At 44.8% G+C, this 18,282-nt stretch overlaps 1 protein-coding gene across 1 annotated transcript; it reads right to left on the reverse strand.

The window, feature by feature from the left end:
* Positions 1–1,325: 1,325 nt before the first annotated feature.
* On the reverse strand, positions 1,326–14,821 carry mus81 (MUS81 structure-specific endonuclease subunit). The gene is made up of 18 exons (XM_036547521.1): positions 14,770–14,821; positions 14,537–14,641; positions 14,246–14,397; positions 14,005–14,134; positions 13,735–13,865; positions 11,950–12,051; positions 11,608–11,688; positions 11,099–11,187; positions 9,831–9,986; positions 9,466–9,642; positions 8,906–9,033; positions 8,256–8,368; positions 7,112–7,231; positions 6,693–6,788; positions 6,104–6,244; positions 5,538–5,641; positions 1,697–1,780; positions 1,326–1,507 (listed from the first exon to the last, which is right to left on the reverse strand). Exons 3-18 carry the CDS (start codon positions 14,384–14,386, stop codon positions 1,438–1,440), a joined length of 1,863 nt encoding a protein of 620 aa, XP_036403414.1. The 5' UTR covers positions 14,387–14,397; positions 14,537–14,641; positions 14,770–14,821; the 3' UTR covers positions 1,326–1,437.
* Positions 14,822–18,282: the final 3,461 nt, after the last annotated feature.

Genomic DNA, 18,282 nt, shown 5'->3' on the forward strand with positions numbered 1-18,282 from the left:
TCTACGTAGGCTCTGGTCTTCTCTTTGCTATTGAAGTGTGTGGTGTCATCATGCCAGGATCTAAAGAGCTCTCTAAGGCCTTTAGAAAAAAGGTTGTGGATACCTATGAGTCTGGCAAGGGATTTAAAAAGATCTCCAAATTATTTGAAATAAATCATTCCTCTGTAAGGAAAATCATCCAGCCCAAGAGCAGACCATTTGATGCAAAAAGAACTCCAAGAACACCAAAATTTCGTCACAGGATCTGCAGGTAACTCTTGCAACTGTTGGTGTCAAAGTGCATGCGTCTACAATCAAAAAAGAGATTGCACAAATTAGACCTGCATGTGAGGTGTGCCAGGAAAAAGCCCTTGCTGTCCAAAAAGAACATTAGGGCAAGGTTACAGCTTGCCATTGAATATATAAGCAAAGACCAAGCCTTTTGGAATAATGTGCTCTGGACAGACAAATCAAAGATTTGTCGTCAGAGTTGTTTGGCCACAGTAACAGTAGACGTGTTTGGTGCAGTCCAAAGACAGCTTTTCAGAGAAGACCCTCCTGCCAGCTGTGAAGCATGGTCGTGGAAATGTTATGATTTGGGGTTGCTTTGCTGCCTCAGGAACTGGGCAGCTTGCAGTCATTGATTCAACTATGAATTCTGCATCATATCAAAGAATTCTTGAAGATAATGTGAGGCCATCTGTCCGAAAGTTGAAGCTGAACCGGAAGTGGACCTTTCAACAGGATAATGATCCTAAGCACACTAGCAAATTCACCAAAGGATGGCTCAAAAAGAAGAAATGGAGGGTTATGGAATGGCCTAGTCAAAGCCCAGATTTGAATCCCATTGAAATGTTGATTTGAAACGGGCAGTACATGCAAGAAAACCCTCAAACATCTTGCAACTGAAAGAATTTTGCATGGAAGAGTTGTCAAAAATTTCAGCAAGCTGATGTCAGAGACTAGTGGACAATTACACAAAACGCCTACAAGAAGTTCTCTCTCTAATCTATTGATATGTTTGTTGAATAAATGATTGAAAAAGCTAATTTTCCTTGTGGTTTTGTTCAAGTATATCACCTTTATCTGTAGACACTGTATCAAAGAGGGTCAAATGTTTTCTTGTTCAAATTGAAAGTCAACAATTTCCATGGGATGTACTTACTTTTTCACATAACTGCATAGCTACTATATTTTACAGAAAACAGATTTTTCTCCTGAGAAATAATACCATAATTCCATATAGAAACCAAACTTTTATTATTAAAAACACTTCTGCTTGAACAACAATATACTGTACAGTTATCTCCAATGAACATAGCAATGTATTTTTGCATGTACAGGAATCATTTGTGCAATATGGCAACATTAATATGTGTGGGAAGGGGGGTGAGTGTCCTTATGTTTTTATGCAATGTGCACATTCAAGAAAGATCTGGAGAGTGTCTGTATGTGCATCTATGACAACGGGCCAGTACAGAGCCAGTACAGCTGGTAGATGGTGCGGCTCAAGGATGGCCCAATATTCCTGAAACACAGAATACACACTTCAGTGCTCACCCACACACAACCTACTGACACCAACAATATTAATCAGCCAGTATACCCAACTGTCCTTATTAACTACGAGCTGATGAAGTGGCCAGTGGCCAAGAGAGATCTGCAACACAGACAGGGCACAAATAGATTTGTAAAAGCAATATTGTGACTGGCAAACCTTTTCAATTTCCCATATCTGATGGAGGAGAGGAGCTTCTCCCTGTCTCCCTCACTGCAGCACTGTTGATAGGCCTGAAGCAGACTGGGAGGGGTGAGAGACAGAGAACTAAATACCACAATGAGAATTATACACAAATTCTAGCAGCTTGTTAAATTAAAAATGCATCTCCACACTCTGAGTACTGTACTATGCATTGTGAGTTAGCCCAAATTATGACCAGTTTGCTTGATTCTTACAGGTAAAGTTTTAAAAGTGTTGGCATGAGAATGATTTTGTCCCTGTGTTTTTGATGACTATATGTGGTTCTTACAACAGTATTTCTTATGAATGGAGTATACTACAATTTGAAACAAACACTACACCAGACCTATGTTGGTATACAGGTTAACAGCCAAAATAAAGACAACACCAACAATGTCTCTTAATAGGGCAGTGGGCCACCAATACAGCTTCATTGTGCTTTCGCATTGACTCTACAAGTGTATGGAACTCTATTGAAGGAATGTGACACCGTTCTTTCATGAGAAATTCCATCATTTGGTGTTTTGTTGATGGCGGTAGAGAACACTGTCTGGGGTGCCTCTCTAGAATCTCCCATAAGTGTTCAACTGGGTTGAGACCTGGTGGTTTGGATGGCTGTGCCATGTGATTTACGTTGTTTTCATACTCATCAAACCATTCAGTGACCACTCTTACCCTGTGGATGCGGGCATTGTCATCCTCAAAGAGACCAGTCCCATCAGGACAGAAATGCTTCACCGCAGGATGAAGGTGATCATTAAGAAAGGCTTTATATTAGTTGGTGTTAACCTTGCCCTCTAAGGAGTTGAGTGGACCTACGCCAGCAGAATGCACCCCACACCACAAGAGAACTGCCAGAACTCTTCACTGTGAGAAACAAGCTCTCAGGTCTGTTGGTTTCTATTGGCGTGCGCCACACGTGTGGCACATAGGCTTTTATGTACATTGGAATATTTGCGTGTATGTGGTGCATTCACAATTACCCCTCCTTGTTCGTACGTTATGGTTGTCTGTCTGCCATCCACGCGCTGTGGATTGGCAAGGGGTGCAGCTGGGGAGCTCGGGCTGGGTTCTTGAGTTGGCTGTTGGAGGCGTGACTGCTGAGGAGATCGCTGAGGCTCCAGCCCAGCTCACCGCTGAAACGTTTGTTTTCTTGTTTCAGGTGAGGGATGTCATATCCCAAATGTTATTCCCAAATGTTGTAGTGTAGTCTATAATCATAACTAAGATGTTGTAATGCCTTGTAATTGTCTGTTTCTATTTAATGAATAATTTTGTTAAATTAGCTAGCATCCTAGCGGTATCTTAAAGCCGTTAGCCTGTTCGCTAGCGAGTGAATGCTGTCAAAGTTGTTTGTTATTGTTTAAAGATATTTTAATAATTTTGAGCAAAATGTAACATAGTTTTACTCCCACGGTACCTTAGGTGAATGTACGCATATATATATCTGATACCTTTGTAGGCGTAAATCAGTGAGAGGTGAATATTTTGTAACCGTTTGGGTTACAAAGTATTAGACTGATTTGATACTGTTGAAGAGGTGACCGTTTAACAATTCAGTTTCAGAGTGTTTACATCACCATGGAAACAGTGAGGGATCCTTCGGTGACATGTGTGATGGAGAATGTAAATAAGGAAGTGAAATGTACAGTGAATTAGTTCTATCAGATGTAGTCGTAAAGGTGATGTGAGTGAATGGAAACATAATTATTGTAAAGATAACATTATAATAATATAGGAAAACAATAATATATTTGGATATTTTGATATTGTCATGATACTGTCCCTGTTAATTTGTGATTGTTTATGAGAATTCGTTACACTCAATGTGTAATCAGTTTAATAATGTAATTAGACACTGTTCTTGAGTTGGCCGTTGTAGGCGAGACCGCTGAGGAGACCACTGAAGTTCCAGCCCAGCTCAACACTGAAACGTTTGTTTTCTTGTTTCAGATTAAATCCTACATTAAATGTGTTGCACCAGATTGAGCTTCGAGATTCTTTCTGCACGTGTAACACATGCACTCTTCCGCTTGTTGAGAACAGGGTAAAGGATAACTTTTCTGACCATACAACATTTTCAACTGCTCAGTACACCACTACCTGTGTTCTTTGCACCCATTTACTCATAAACATATACTTTTCCATGTAATAAAGGGTTTATGCACTGCAATCCTGCCATAGTATCCCTCTCTGTGAAGATCTCAACAGACTGTTCTTCATGAAACTGCATGCTCATGCTCTAGATTGATATTTGCAGTCAACTGATTCAAAATTGCTTGTTTTTCCTTGCATCTTGAACCAATGTATAGACATCACAGTCGTAGAGTATGCACTTTCAACCAGTTTCCGTGAGCTGATTATGTCTTTCCCTCAGAATTCTATGCCAGCATAAATTTAGCCACTGTTCCTCATGAAACAAAAGCAAGTAGAGCATCATCTGAAGCTGCTGTCAAACATGCCCCAGCAATCACAACTCTTTCAAAGTCACTAAGACCTCTTCTAGTCAAAGTAGCCAAAACAAAGGACAACTGACCCTGTCCAACATTTTTATATATGATCCTGAGCATGATGGGATGTTAATTGGTTTATTAACTCAGAAACTACACCTGTGTGGAAGCACCTCCTTTCATTATACTTTGAATCCCTCATTTACACAAGTGTTTCCTTTATTTTGGCAGTTTTGTGTAGTTACTTAAAACAGTTGTTAAAAATGTAAAACCCCTCAAATCCGACCAAGATGGTGGAGATTCCTGCAGGACTCTCCACAAACAGGATAACATCCTGGCTCCTTCATTCAGGCAAAGGCACAAAGCAATATATAAAGTAAATAAAAACCACAGTTTTATACACATAACATGCTAGACCCAATGCATGTAAGCAGCACATGACAGCTAATGGTAAATGCAAATATAACTTAAATATAACCCTGACTTTGACCATAAAAACATAAAGTTCACTTCCCCCTATTGGATGCTCTACCATACAGCTGGACAAATCAGACAACCGAGGGAAGCAATGTTTTCTATGATAATGAGATTGATCTTAATTACAGCGCTTCCCTCAGAAATGCTTACACACATCCAATGAGCCTGAAGCTAGCTCAATCACTTAAAATAGAACCTGACGATTTTCTCAGCATTTGATAAATGCAGGGGCTACCAAGGGCTAGACACAGCTGCTAAAATGATTTCATATTTACTTATGACTGTTTTAGTATTTTTCTTAATAATAAATAAATACATATTCAAATAACTTCACAGAATAAAAATGGTTGACTTAATGCTCTGTGTGTACCTGCTCACTGTGCTGTAGTCAGTAATGGCTCTGTGCATCCCGGCTCACTGTGCTGTAGTGAGTAATGGCTCTGTGCGTACCTGCTCACTGTGCTGTAGTCAGTAATGGCTCTGTGCATGCCGGCTCACCGTGCTGTAGTGAGTAATGGCTCTGTGCGTACCTGCTCACTTTGCTGTAGTGAGTAATGGCTCTGTGCATACCGGCTCACCGTGCTGTAGTGAGTAATGGCTCTGTGCGTACCTGCTCACTTTGCTGTAGTGAGTAATGGCTCTGTGCATACCGGCTCACCGTGCTGTAGTGAGTAATGGCTCTGTGCATACCGGCTCACTGTGCTGTAGTTAGTAATGGCTCTGTGCATACCGGCTCACTGTGCTGTAGTGAGTCATGGCTCTGTGCATACCGGCTCACTGTGCTGTAGTGAGTAATAGGTCTGTGCGTACCTGCTCACTGTGCTGTAGTGAGTTACGGCTCTGTGCGTACCGGCTCATTGTGCTGTAGTGACTAATGGCTCCGTGCTTACCTGCTCACTGTTCTGTAGTGCTCTAGAATGGCAGCTGCTTTGTCTCCTGAGATCCCACTGATCTGCATGAGCTGCCTGGCAAACACTTCCCTCACCGTCTGGCACTAAGAGTGACATACCGTTACACACAAGCACAAAGGCAGACAGACAGACGTAAGCACCCACACATGTCTCAGAGGGAAAGTTACAAACACCCACATCTGATAGAGTCTCACACACACCCATACAAACATTTCACCTGTGCAAGTCGCAAACACACACCTAACTGTGCAGAAGAAACATGGTTGCGCGCATGCACGCACACGCACACACACACACACAAACTAAATGAATCTCAACACACAGGAACACATATACAAATATCCAACAGCAAAGCAGTGACACTGACAGACAAGGAAACACCTTGTGACAGTCAGTGTGTAACACACCTGTGGATTTGCCACACCCAAGAGACAAGAGACTCCTTTAAATAAGGACTCCAGAAATTTATTGGAGTACTGACACCCTCTCCTCTAGTGACCACTGCACCTTAAAAGGAGGACAGACAGAAACAGGAAGAGGCACACCTTATTTTTGACTGCTCCTTGGTTGAACTCTGCAAAGGACAGCAGACAGCAAAAAGGAACCTCTCTCTCCCTCCCACTGCACTGTCCTTCACTCCCTCCATCCCCATCCTCTTCCATCGAGCGACAAAACAGTGTTCGGTTCTGGTTTGAGGAAAAAGGAAGGCAGAATCAAAATGGAGAAAAGGTCCAGTGCGACAGCAAGGCTATGGGTGGGGGGAGCCCTTTGAATGGGTGTAGCTACTGTGTGTTGTCAATCAGTGACTTGCTTGCACCAACTGAAAAACTTAATTCCATGGCAAAAGACAAGATGATTGGCTCAGATTAGTGAGTCACTGATAATGCAGGACACTCCCTCCCATCCCAGCATTAAAATTTAAGTAGGTAAGTATAATGTGATACTATTTTACTGTTAGTCATTTCATTTGCAGTTCCAGCAGCTAAAATGCCCTGAGGTTCCAATCTGCAGGTTTGTTGACTGTCTCCAGTAGATGTTCTCTGTGCAGCATACTGTGTGACTGCAGTTACAGAAATGCACTTTGAGCACCTCTTTTGTGTGTGTGTGTGTGTGCACGCATGTGTCAGGACTCACCTGGTACAGTTTCTGGAGCTGTCTGGTCATGACAGTCAGGTAAGCAGCAGATTCTCTCACATCCTGCACTCTCTTCACAAAGAAGCCATCCACAACCTGAAAACACACAAAAACACATGTGCACATACACATACACACACACGCGCGCACACACACACACACACACACGAGTGTACACACGCATACACATGTATAATTCATTTTCATATGTATAATTAATTTTAGTGCATGTGTCTGTCCTGCTGTATGTGACGAACACAGAGCATGAATGTTTAAACGTGTGTGTACCTTTTTCCACAATTTAGGGGAGAATGTGTACTTATCTGCTGACCATCGTTCAATTAAGTGCCTGTGCTTGTGTGTGTTCCTTTGAACTGACCACAGTTCAGGTAAGTGTATAGTTCAGTGTAGAAGTCTACCTGTGTGTTGACTATAGCCTGCTGCAGTGTATTCTCAGGTATGCTTAGGTGAGCTGCAGCTGACCCACACTCCTCCACCAGATAGATTGGCTTGCGTAGCCCACACCTCTTCAGACGGAACTAAGAAAGAAAGTGGAGGGAGAGAAAAATGGTGATCACAGCGTGGCATTATAGACTGGCCGGCACAGGGAAACCTGGCTGATCAATACAAATAACCTTTTTAAAATGCATCATGCCTAAGAACTCAACATTCATTATATACCTTGGCCTCTAGAGCCATACTTTGTTCTAGCATGTATCCAGCTAGCTAGCTAACATTATTGCATCACGTCCCTACTTGGATGGGATTCTGAGTATCTGAATACAGTTTATATTTTAACCAAATTTCAAACACAGAATCCAATGAAATGCAATGTGATGTTATGACATTCAAAATGGAATTCAATTTTAAACATTGCTCTACTTAAGACACTGAAAATCAGATTCAAAATCAAACTCATTTCAACTTCAATTACCTGATGGCATGGATTTAACTCCATATTAATTCATTACTTCTGGTATGCAGTGTTATAAAATGTGCTGAGAGTTGATGGCTTTGGCTCTCTTCCCCTCTGTCTCTCCTCCCATCTGAGCAACAAGCACTTGTACAGCACTGCTAGCAGCTGTGTTGACCAGCCACGATGAATATGATGCCTGGACCACTGCTGCACCATCCACTCTCAATAATTTGTCTTAGGCTAATATTTCAATCCCCTGCCTACCTCACTGTCTGTAGAATGGAACTATTCAAATAAAGTGTGATGAACGGATTCCTTCTGTTACACAAATGTTATCTTTTCTATTATTATTTTCAGGTTCTCTTGACCACCTTTTCCCAGGGTCAGGGAATAATTTTCCATTTTTTTCCATAATTGGCCAGAGTCTTCTGGTTTTTTTGACTCCCTCTGGAAAATATACTATGTACAGTGCTTTGTGGCAATCTTGATTGTACAAATGCACTATAACAAATAAAACATGTCTGAATGATTGATTGAATCTGAGTCTGAGAGAGAGAAAGGGAGCACAGGGGACAGACAGAGGGTGATGGTGCATTAGACCTGCTTCATTCTGTGGTGTCGAGCTGTGGTTGCCTGAGAGCTGTCACCTTCTGCTCTCTGAAACGTCCATCGATGATGCTGCTGCACAGATCGTCCATCCTCTTCCTCTCAATGATGTAATCGAGGACCAGCTCCTTCTTGGGGGGTGGGCGCAACTGACCTGGAGGGAGGGCACCAAGGGCTCAAATTTCATGTAAACTCTCTGGTAAAGTGAAGATATCAAGTGCTCGTAGGCAGGGCACTGGTACTATCAGCTACAGTACAACCAAACCCAGTTCTACAACATAACAAAGAGAAAACATTTTGGGACAGAACACCAACGTTCCACACTGGATTCAGACCCACAAATGCTATCATCACAACAATTTTATAAGGAGCTTCAAATGTATGAAGGATTTTGCTCACTGAGCTATAGGATTAAATGTCATGACAGTTAGACTGGGCTATTAACAATCTCATAACCATCTAATAACCATAAACAGTCCCACTGTCTGGGAGGGAAAGAGGAGATCTGACAGCACCATCTAGAGGTGAGCTAGAAGTACTGCAGGACTTCAAGCCCATGAAGAGGTTATCAAAGCACAGATCAACAGAGAGTAAGAAAGAAAGTGGGAAAGGGTCTACTGGCATAGACCAAGTACAAAACACGTGGGTATATGTGTGTGCACGTGCGTGCGTGTTTGTTTGCAAGCATTGCCTGGAACAGGTGTGACTCTCTCACGGGCAACCCACAGGAAGTCCCCCACATTCAACTTCCTGATATCAAAAGTCACGCTGTTTCTCTGTAGCTCCTTGACCAGCTCCTGCTTGCGTGCAGCGCTGCCCCTGTCTCAAAGGAACAGATGACATCATCACAAAGTAATCGATGACATCATCTCACAAAAACAGATGACGTGATCTCACAAGAACAGCAGACAACAACATTGCACAATTGTGCCACAACTACAAGAACCCCACAGCCATAACATGCAGCACAAAAAAAACAATGCAACCACACTACTGCATTACACAGGCAATGCAACACCACTCTACTGCATTACACACTCAGTGCAACACATACTCTACTGTATTATACAAACAATGCAAAACCATGCTACTGCAATACACAGACAATGCAAAACCACACTATTGCATTACACACACAATGCAACATCACTCTACTGCTTTGCACAGGCAATGCAACCCCACTGCAAACTACCTGCACAGCATTACAGGTGAACCCAGCTCACACAACTGTGTGTTGAATCCCTGTCATACCCTGTCGTCTCTATGAAGTCCACACACAGCACAATGTCATAGCAGCCTGGGAGGATGGTGCCTCCATCCTCTCTCCTCTCTGTGTCTGCTGCCTGGGACTTTCCTGAGATTCTCAGCTCAGGCTCAAGGCTTTCTCCTTGGGTCACACTGGCAAGAAGGGCTGACGCCTCTACAGGCCTGCACAGAATCAGACAGAGACAGCGAGGGAGTTTTTTAAACTTGTATTTGTTATCTACCAGCACCCGAATAAGAGTCCTAGCTCTCTGTAAGTAAGAGAGATTATGATATCTTGTTCCCCTTTGGTTCCTCTACAAGGTCATACCATCATCAGGCTGTATTATAACAGAAAAAGAATAATCTCTCACCGGTCCCCTCTGTCCTCCTCCTCCTCCTCCTCCTCCTCCTCCTCCTCTGTCAGGTCCACAGTGGGTGGCTCCTCCACCTGCCACCCTCCCTCGCTCCCTCTTTCCTCAGACTCCAGTCTCTCAGCGAGGGCCAGGCCCTGCTCTGTCAAAGAGTACCTGTGCAAATACGGAGCTCCTGCTTATTCTTCACAGTCCCATAGAGGCCCACATATATAACACAAACCCCACAAGAAGAAACTTAAAACAAATAAACTCTCCTTTGTTTTGTGATAATGATAAAATGATTACATTACATTATATGCATTTAGCAGGCACACTTGTCCAGCAACTCCCAGCACAAGAGAACAGAAGTGTATCCAAGTTAAATGAGCAACAGTGCCAGACCAGGCTAACAACACTCCCAGACCAGTGAATATGAGCACAACACCATTTAAGCACTAACACAAGGTAACTTCTCCTAATCTGACACTAGACAGCCTAAAAAACTAAGGGAAGTTCAGTACATACAGAAATATAACTCAGTTTCATTGCATCAGAGTATTGATGCCCTCACAGAATGCTGAGTGAGCGTGGCGTGACTCTCATCCCTATACCGTGCTGTCTGTGTACATGTAAGAGCCCAGCTCTGACCACTCCATCACTGCAGACGTGACAGTGTTACCGCAACGGGTCCAGTTTTGGCATTAACTGAACCTCTCACTTGCCCTGCAAAACACCCAGGCCCGCACTAGGGGGGGATTTATCAGTCACACACAGGACTGAGGGAAAGTTGTCACTGCATTTGAGTGACAGTGACAGGTCCCCATGCACCTGCACTCTGTCAGAGACATCAGTGCCAGATTCAGCGGCAGACGGGATCACAGTCAGACACTGTAACACACACTGCAGCTTTGTGCTGAGTGTGAACGTGTACCATCATGAAATTCATGTGCATTCATTTACCATTTAAAAACTCACTAGCCAAATCACCCATTCCAAACTCACTCCACTCATAGTGTTCTCCCCTGGAAAATGGAGAAATCTGTTTTACCTGTTAGATGACATTTCAAAATACACATTTCAGTTATAATCATATATGCTATACTCTATATAACATGCTCTCCATGCTCTCCTCCTCTCCTACACTCACTCATGTGTTATACTGTCCTATACCTTACTATAGTATTCTGTCCTATGCTATACTATATTTTCCTGTGCTATATGCTAGAATTTACTGTCTCTCATATTGCTCGTCACACTGCTGCACTGGAAGGCCTGCGGTGACTCACCTGGCTGGACTGTGTGTCTTCATCAGCAGGTCCTTCTGAATGAGCGTGCTGACAGAGGACCAGGCTGTGTACTTAGTCCCCAAATCTGGCTGCTCAGGGTGAGGGGGAAGGAGGGGACGGGCGGGAAGGAGGGGATGGGGGCGGAATAGGGGTGGAGATGGGGGATGATGAGTATTCTATACCCATGTTACCTAAGAGCAAACTCAGTATCATAACTAAGTATAAACTGAATATCATAATACAATTAGCCTTTACTGGGTAGAGCTTTAGTATACTCAGGACTATAAGTATTGTAATTCATATGCATGCAGTGCAACTCAAAGGGGGGTCAATAACACACCAACACATTTCAATGTATTGTTCTTTTATGATAGAGGTACTGTATGCAGTTTTGTATGCAGAACAGCTTTCTATTAAGATGTATTTACATTACATTACACAGCCAGTGTTTGCCTTTTGCATCTGTTTGTACAATATTGGTTTGACCTATTTCTGTTTGGCAGACTCACCACAGTGAAAGACTTATCACACAGATGCTGGGCCTCTCTCTGCAGCTCCAGCTTGGACATGAAGCCTTTACTTCCTGGAATCTGGGAGGAGCATAAGCAGGACATCAACCACTGGGAGTATAATGCCTGCTCAGTTGAGTCACTGGGAGTATAGTCTCTCTCCAATACAGCATATTGATTGTGAAGCAATGGTCAGTGGATTATGAATCCACTGGGGCTGACGGTGAACAGAGGGGTTTTGGGTTCAATTTCCAGAACACAATTTTAAGAAGCACCGAAGTGTTTCAAATCAGGGTGTTGTCTGAGGTGTGAGTTGATAGTAAGTAAGGTTGCGTTATGTACCTGACAATGCCTGTAAAGAGCAAGTAGGACAGCGTAGCCACCTGTTCGCTTCTGTGGGACGTACTCTCGCTTCATCTTCCCCCCATCTCCCGGTTGCCGCTTCTGGAGGGACAAAGAGGTGCTATGACAAATAGGTGCTACTGCTATGACCCTGCACGCCTGTAGGTAGGGCTGCCCCCCAATAGTCAACGAGTAGAGTCTTAGTCAACCAGGTTTTCATTGGTCGCAGAAAAAAAAACCCCTCAAACTCCATTCGGGAGTTGTGCCTTGTCGGGCAGGAAATAATCCAAAGTGTGGGATCATTTCGAGCATGTAAAAGACGACCCCAAGAAGGTGACACAAACTCTGCAAACGAATTGCAAGGATAAGGCCATATGCAGCTAAATAAATATATTGTTATATGTACTATTAGGCTTATCCAATTGTTCATGGGGACTGGGGAATCTAAATTACCTCGCTTACTGCATGTTTACAACCTTTCGCGCGTACGGTCACACCGGTGTGATTTGCCATTTAGCACATATACTAAAACTGGTGCGATTAGAACACTAGATTGGAAAAATTCTAACTAATTTTAGCTTTGAGGAAACAGCGATTTAACGTTAAAAAATATAGCAAATGCTAACTGAAAACTATAAGAAGCTTAATAACGCTAATGAAAATATAACGAACCACGTAACATAATACGCATGCTACATAGCATAGTATAAGAATAAGTTATGTGCGAAAGGGTTAACTTCATGTGCATTTCTTTCTATAGACGCATCCACTATACTTTGAAGATGACTCCCCATCCTCAACTTCATCTTCACGGCCGACACTTTTTTTAAGGCTGTTTTTTATTCATGATTTGTTTTATAAGTTATTGTGTTGGTGTTACAACTTCATAAGTTGTGTGATGTTATACTGTATTGAAATAAATTAGCAAAATGTTCAGTCTCCTTGCTGGTAGTTCCGACACATTCAGAATCATTACCGCTTTTGCCGTTAGCATTGTTGTTAACAGGCAGCTTGCTTTATGCGTGCACTTGTAAAATGTTACTTATAACATTCTTTCTCAGCCCTGAAACTCAAATCATTTTGTGATGCCCCAAAAAATATATATTTAAATAATTAAATTAACACCATAAACTTGTGACGACTAGTCGACTAATGGCTTGAACTAACGACTACTAGTCGACTAGGAAAATCTTTGGTCGGGGACAGCCCTACCTGTAGGTGACCGGCCAGGTCCCACTGTCCTATATGCTGAGAAATCTGACTGAATTTGTACTGCATTCACCTCCCATCATTACAATGCAATAACACGTGATCTTACAGAAAGGTTGCCAAAAAATACAAATACCTTGACATTACTGGGATACTAGATTTCAAAAACTGCTCCGCTTCATTAATTGTGTATTCAGTAGTACTGAAATACTGAAGGTATTGGAGTTGCCTGTATTATATGATGAAAATTCATGTAAAACCCGCTTTCAATTCATGTAAAACACAGGGTCAATTAGCACCTAACAAGAAAATAAGCTTTCCTTTATGTCCGCACATGGACACAGAACTCACTTCCTTATGCTGATTTTAGATTTCCCAACCCCAATCCTAACCTACATGAAAGTAAAACTCTCATTTGGGGGTGTTCAAATTTTGCTCTGTGTTTGTGTGAAAGAGAGTCGATGCAACTGATCCTGGATCAGATTCATAATTTCACACTAAATAGTCACTAACTTTTAGATCTGTGGCCATGTGGCAAAAACAGAAAGAGCCCACTGCAGCTATGGTGGCACTCACAAGCTTCCTCCCTCCCCTGCCAGAGGGGTCCTTGGCAGTGTTGGTGGGGGGCTTGGAAGTAGCCAGGTTAGCACTCCACCTTCGCCGAAGGCCCGCACCACAAGGGAGGGAATGGATTGGGACGTCCGGACCTACAGAACAGACAAAAAGACCAGACACATCAAATCTGAATGCCAACTCTCAACATCCCTTGTGCCTGCTGGTTTCATCTAGAGCTTTATTTGGGTTCATGTATTTCTTTGCATTTTCCCCCCATTCATCCCTCCTCACCGTGCTCCTTATAATGTTTCTCCAGCCTTTCATCCAGGATCTTGCAGATCCCGTCTCCAAAGTTCTGCAAAATCTTGGCCTCTCGGCCGTTTTTCAAGGGAAGGGGGTACTTCTTCAGAGAGCTGATGGCCTGATGGTAGAGCCAGGGAGACAGGAAGAAAAATGACAGGTACCGTTAGGAAGAACCGACAGGCAGTAATCTTCTCTAAAATGCTTTCCCCATGATTTGCAGATATCCCACCTTCTGGTAAACGTGCTGCGTCTTCAGGCCGCGCTCTTTGGCCTGATCTCTGAGCTCGGACAGCCACTGCAGGAAGAGATGGTTTGGACAGGGTGGCAGCGAGCGCTTACGCCCCAAACATACCGGCTCGTGCGCTGGCATCCCTCTACGCTCTGCGAGACAGAGCGGTAACACCATTCAGATAGATTGCAATGCAATGCTCATTTACGTCAACATAGTTTATAATTTGTGGGTATTATTAACGTTATAATTTCTGATGTGGTAAACCAGCTAGCTAGCTTGCTAACCTACCATTGCTGGGTGGCGAACTAGTTAGCTATCCGCAGTATTACCTTCGTTAGCTATCCGCAGTATTACCTTCGTTAGCTAACGACGACACTCCGGACACCGGTACCACTAAAACAAATCAGTTTAATGACAGTAAAATAACCAAACATAAGCACATATATATTCAAAAAGACTAATATTAACTTGCAGCAAATGAGCAACTTATTTGACCCACACATTGTTTTTAACAGTATTACCATTTAAGAGGAATTACTTCAAGCCCGCAGCTTTTGTATTCAAAAGTTCCAGCTGTACCATAAAACTTTTGTTAATTCCATTTGCTCCCTCCATGTGATCGAAATTTCTACAGCGCCGCCTGTAGTCCTGAGTGTGTACTAAGAGAAAATGTCTTTATCGTTTTCGTCTAAAAAGAAAGAACAATGTAAAATGTTGAAAAAGTATAAAGGTTTTTATGTATCACCGTTTATGTTCGTTCTATTAACGTAATTCATACCTTTTACATGAACGTGAATATCGTTATCTTGAATAAGTTTACCAACATGTTGTTTTTCTGAATTTCACAACTGCGTATCACTTTCTGGATGACGTAAAATGTACATTGCCAGCAAGATGTATATATGTATGTTGTGTATGTTGTAATGACATAAATGTTTTGACAAAAATGTATCGAATGGCTCAAGGTAGTCGTGGTATTTGCGAATGCGCGCGGATCGAGTCCGTGCAACCAAATATTATATTCCTTTGTATTATATACAGCATTTGACACATTGCACTGTACGCCTACTGTTGTATTAGAGTTGTCTATGTTTTATGTGTTTGTCCGTATCAAATAAACATGAAATAAGAATAAGAAATCATACTTCCACATCAGCCCAAAGTATGAGTGGTTTTCGTCGTGCATTGTCATTTAAAATGAATTGTTTTCCGTCTATTAAAAGCTACATTACATTGCTCTGTCCATTGTTGTTGTTTTTTTACTTTACTTTAAAAATAAAACAAAAAACAGCGCCATTCACCGTTTTATTATGTGCAGATGTCATTTCTATCATTTCAAAAGCGTGTTAATTTGGGTTCGTCTGTGACTTCACCCAGCACCTGTCTCATCATACAGGCACATTTTCATTGCGATGTGCCCTTTGAATATGAGACATTTTAGTAGCTCTGAGCATGTGTGATAGGATATACTTGAAACCGAGGTTATTTTTTCGTGTCTCCCAAAATAAATGACTGTTGACGGGCGCTTGTCGCGACCATTGTTTCGTTCGGGTGGAATTCCGGTAGAGTTGGATATCTAGATTCCACCTACAAGAGTCAACAACACCCTGGAACCTGACTCACTCACTCCACCTACCCATCCACACATCCACCCACCCACGCTGAGACTGTTTTTCGTCATTCGTACATGAGACAACGCTCGTCTCTGACGCGCAAAGAAACGTTTTCCACTGTATGTCAATATTTTGTGACGGTTGGGGAAGTGGGCGGAGCGTGGACCAGCATGCCTTGCAGACTGCTCATTCTTTGTGTATGTGTGTTGCTAATAAATGGCTGGCTAGCCAACTTTCAACGTTATTCTTCCTGAAAAGAACCCGGTACGCTACAACTGGTGTCAGAAACGGGAGGAAGAATGATGTCATTGCATGAAGTAGAGAGGCTCTTCACGCAGCTACAGTGGGAAGGGGCACCACCCAAAGAAGCCCGCTGAGGGGAGACGGCTGATGGAGCCAGCACTCCCCGCCTGACTGCTGCATCAGACCCACGAGTGAATGCCGGATCCCCAACGCCGCTGCTATGCTGCGATTCCGGCCCGACTCTGCAGGCGGACCCAACCACACTGTGGTCCGTCGGACCACACTGTGGTCCGTCGGTCCGTCGCTCTATGGGCTCTATGTGGACTGCGACCTCGATGACACCCTGTGCCGAGCCCTGGTGGACACGGGGTCCACCATTTCGCTGGTTCGCCCCGGAATCCTGCCTGGCACTGATGGGCGAAGACTGCGGGGCTGGAAACCCACCAGGCTGTGCATTGCCACAGTCACTGGCGAATGCACCCAGATGCAGGGGGAAAAGTCACTCCGGGTGTCCGTCGCTAGCCATAGCGGTAACCATCGGTTTTGGCTAGCTGACATCCAGGACCCCTGCATCGGGGGGGTTGGACCTGCTGGCTAAATGGGAGGCCACAGAGGACGTCCCCAGGGCTACACTCTACCTGGGGTTGGAAGCTGTGGTAATCTGCTCTGCCAGCGAAGAGGGACTGCGATCGACTGCCCCGTCATCGCCGCCAACCAGGAGGCCCACTGCGCTGCTGCCATCAGCCGGAGGGTCTGCCTCGTCACCAGCGCCAGCCAGGAGGTCCACTAGGCCGCCGCCATCAGCTGGAGAAGAAAGACGGCACCTGGCGCTTCTGCATGCACTACCGCCTCCTCAATGGGGTCACCCACAAAGACTCCCTACCCCCTGCTGCGCATCGATGATGCCCTCGACCACATCGCCGGGTCCCGCTGGTTCAGCTCCCTCAATCTTTGCAGTGGCTACTGGCAGGTGGATTTGATGCTGGAGGCGCACCCCAAGACCGCCTTCTCCATCGGCCAGGGGCTGTGGCAGTTCCAGGTCATGCCTTTCAGCCTCTGTAATGCTCCGGCTACCTTCGAGCACCTAATGGAGAGGGTCCTGGCTGACATTCCCCAGAGCCACTGTGGTCTACCTGAATGACCTCCTCTTCCATGCTGCAGACTTCGAGGGTGCCCTGGCCAACCTGAAGGATGTCTTCGGTGCCATCCGCCGGGCTGGTCTGCATCTTCTCCCCAAAAAGTGCCATCTGTTCCAGCGGAAGACGTCCTTCCTGGGGCATGTGGTCAGCGCTGCCAGGGTTTCCACTGATCTAGCGAAGATGGCTGGCCTGTTCCCCGCAACATTGCATAGCTGCGGAGCTTCCTGGGGCTGGTGTCTTATTATCGGCGGTTTGTCTGGGACTTCACCACCATTGCCAACCCACTGCATCGGCTGACCCAGAAGGGCCAGGCATTCCATTGGGGCGAAGACTGTGCCACCGCCTTTACCCACCTCCTGTCGGCGCTTGTCCAGGCTCCCGTGCAGGCTTACCCTGACCCCCAGCATCCATTCATCATGGACACCGATGCCAGCAATGTGGGCCTTGGCACGGTGCTTTCCCAGGAGGGGGAGCATGGAGAGCAGGTCATCGCATACTTCAGCTGCTCCTTCAGCCGACTGGAGCAGAATTATTGCATCACCCATCGGGAGCTGCTGGCTGTCATCCTGGGGCTTTGTCACTTTGGGCCGTACCTCTACGGGCGCAGGTTCGTCCTGCACACCGACCATACCTACCTCATCTGGCTCCTCAGCTTCAAGGAGCCAGAGGATCAGCTGGTTCGGTGGCTTGAAGCACTGCAGGACTACCACTTCGTGGTCCACCACTGAGCCGGGCGTGTCCACACCAACGCGGACACCCTGTCCAGATGCCCCTGCGAGCGAGAGGAGTGCCGGTACTGTCAGCGTGTCGAGGACCGGGACGCAGCGACCCCAGTGGTCGTGACCCTGCAAATCATTCCCCTGGGCGACGACCTCTCCGGTGAGCGGCAATGGCAGCGTGGAAACCCTGGACCAGCAGCAGTTCCGACGGGACCAGAGCCAGGATCCTGTCCTCTCTCGGGTCCAGGCGTGGGTGGAGGCAGGCCAACGACCGGCGTGGGCAGCAGTGTCGGCCCTGGATCCCGAAACCAAGTCTCTCC

This window comes from Megalops cyprinoides, chromosome 16 (genome assembly GCF_013368585.1).
Source record: "Megalops cyprinoides isolate fMegCyp1 chromosome 16, fMegCyp1.pri, whole genome shotgun sequence".
NCBI lineage: Eukaryota > Metazoa > Chordata > Actinopteri > Elopiformes > Megalopidae > Megalops > Megalops cyprinoides.

Bases quoted from the DNA above. Each gene is read 5' to 3' on its own strand.
- mus81 (XM_036547521.1), bottom strand. From the start codon at position 14,386: ATGCCAGCGCACGAGCCGGTATGTTTGGGGCGTAAGCGCTCGCTGCCA. The intron at 13,866-14,004 runs GTGAGGAGGGAT...TCTGTTCTGTAG, and splicing joins GAAACATTATAAGGAGCACG to GTCCGGACGTCCCAATCCAT. The intron at 1,508-1,696 runs GTTTGCCAGTCA...TCTGTGTTTCAG, and splicing joins AGATATGGGAAATTGAAAAG to GAATATTGGGCCATCCTTGA.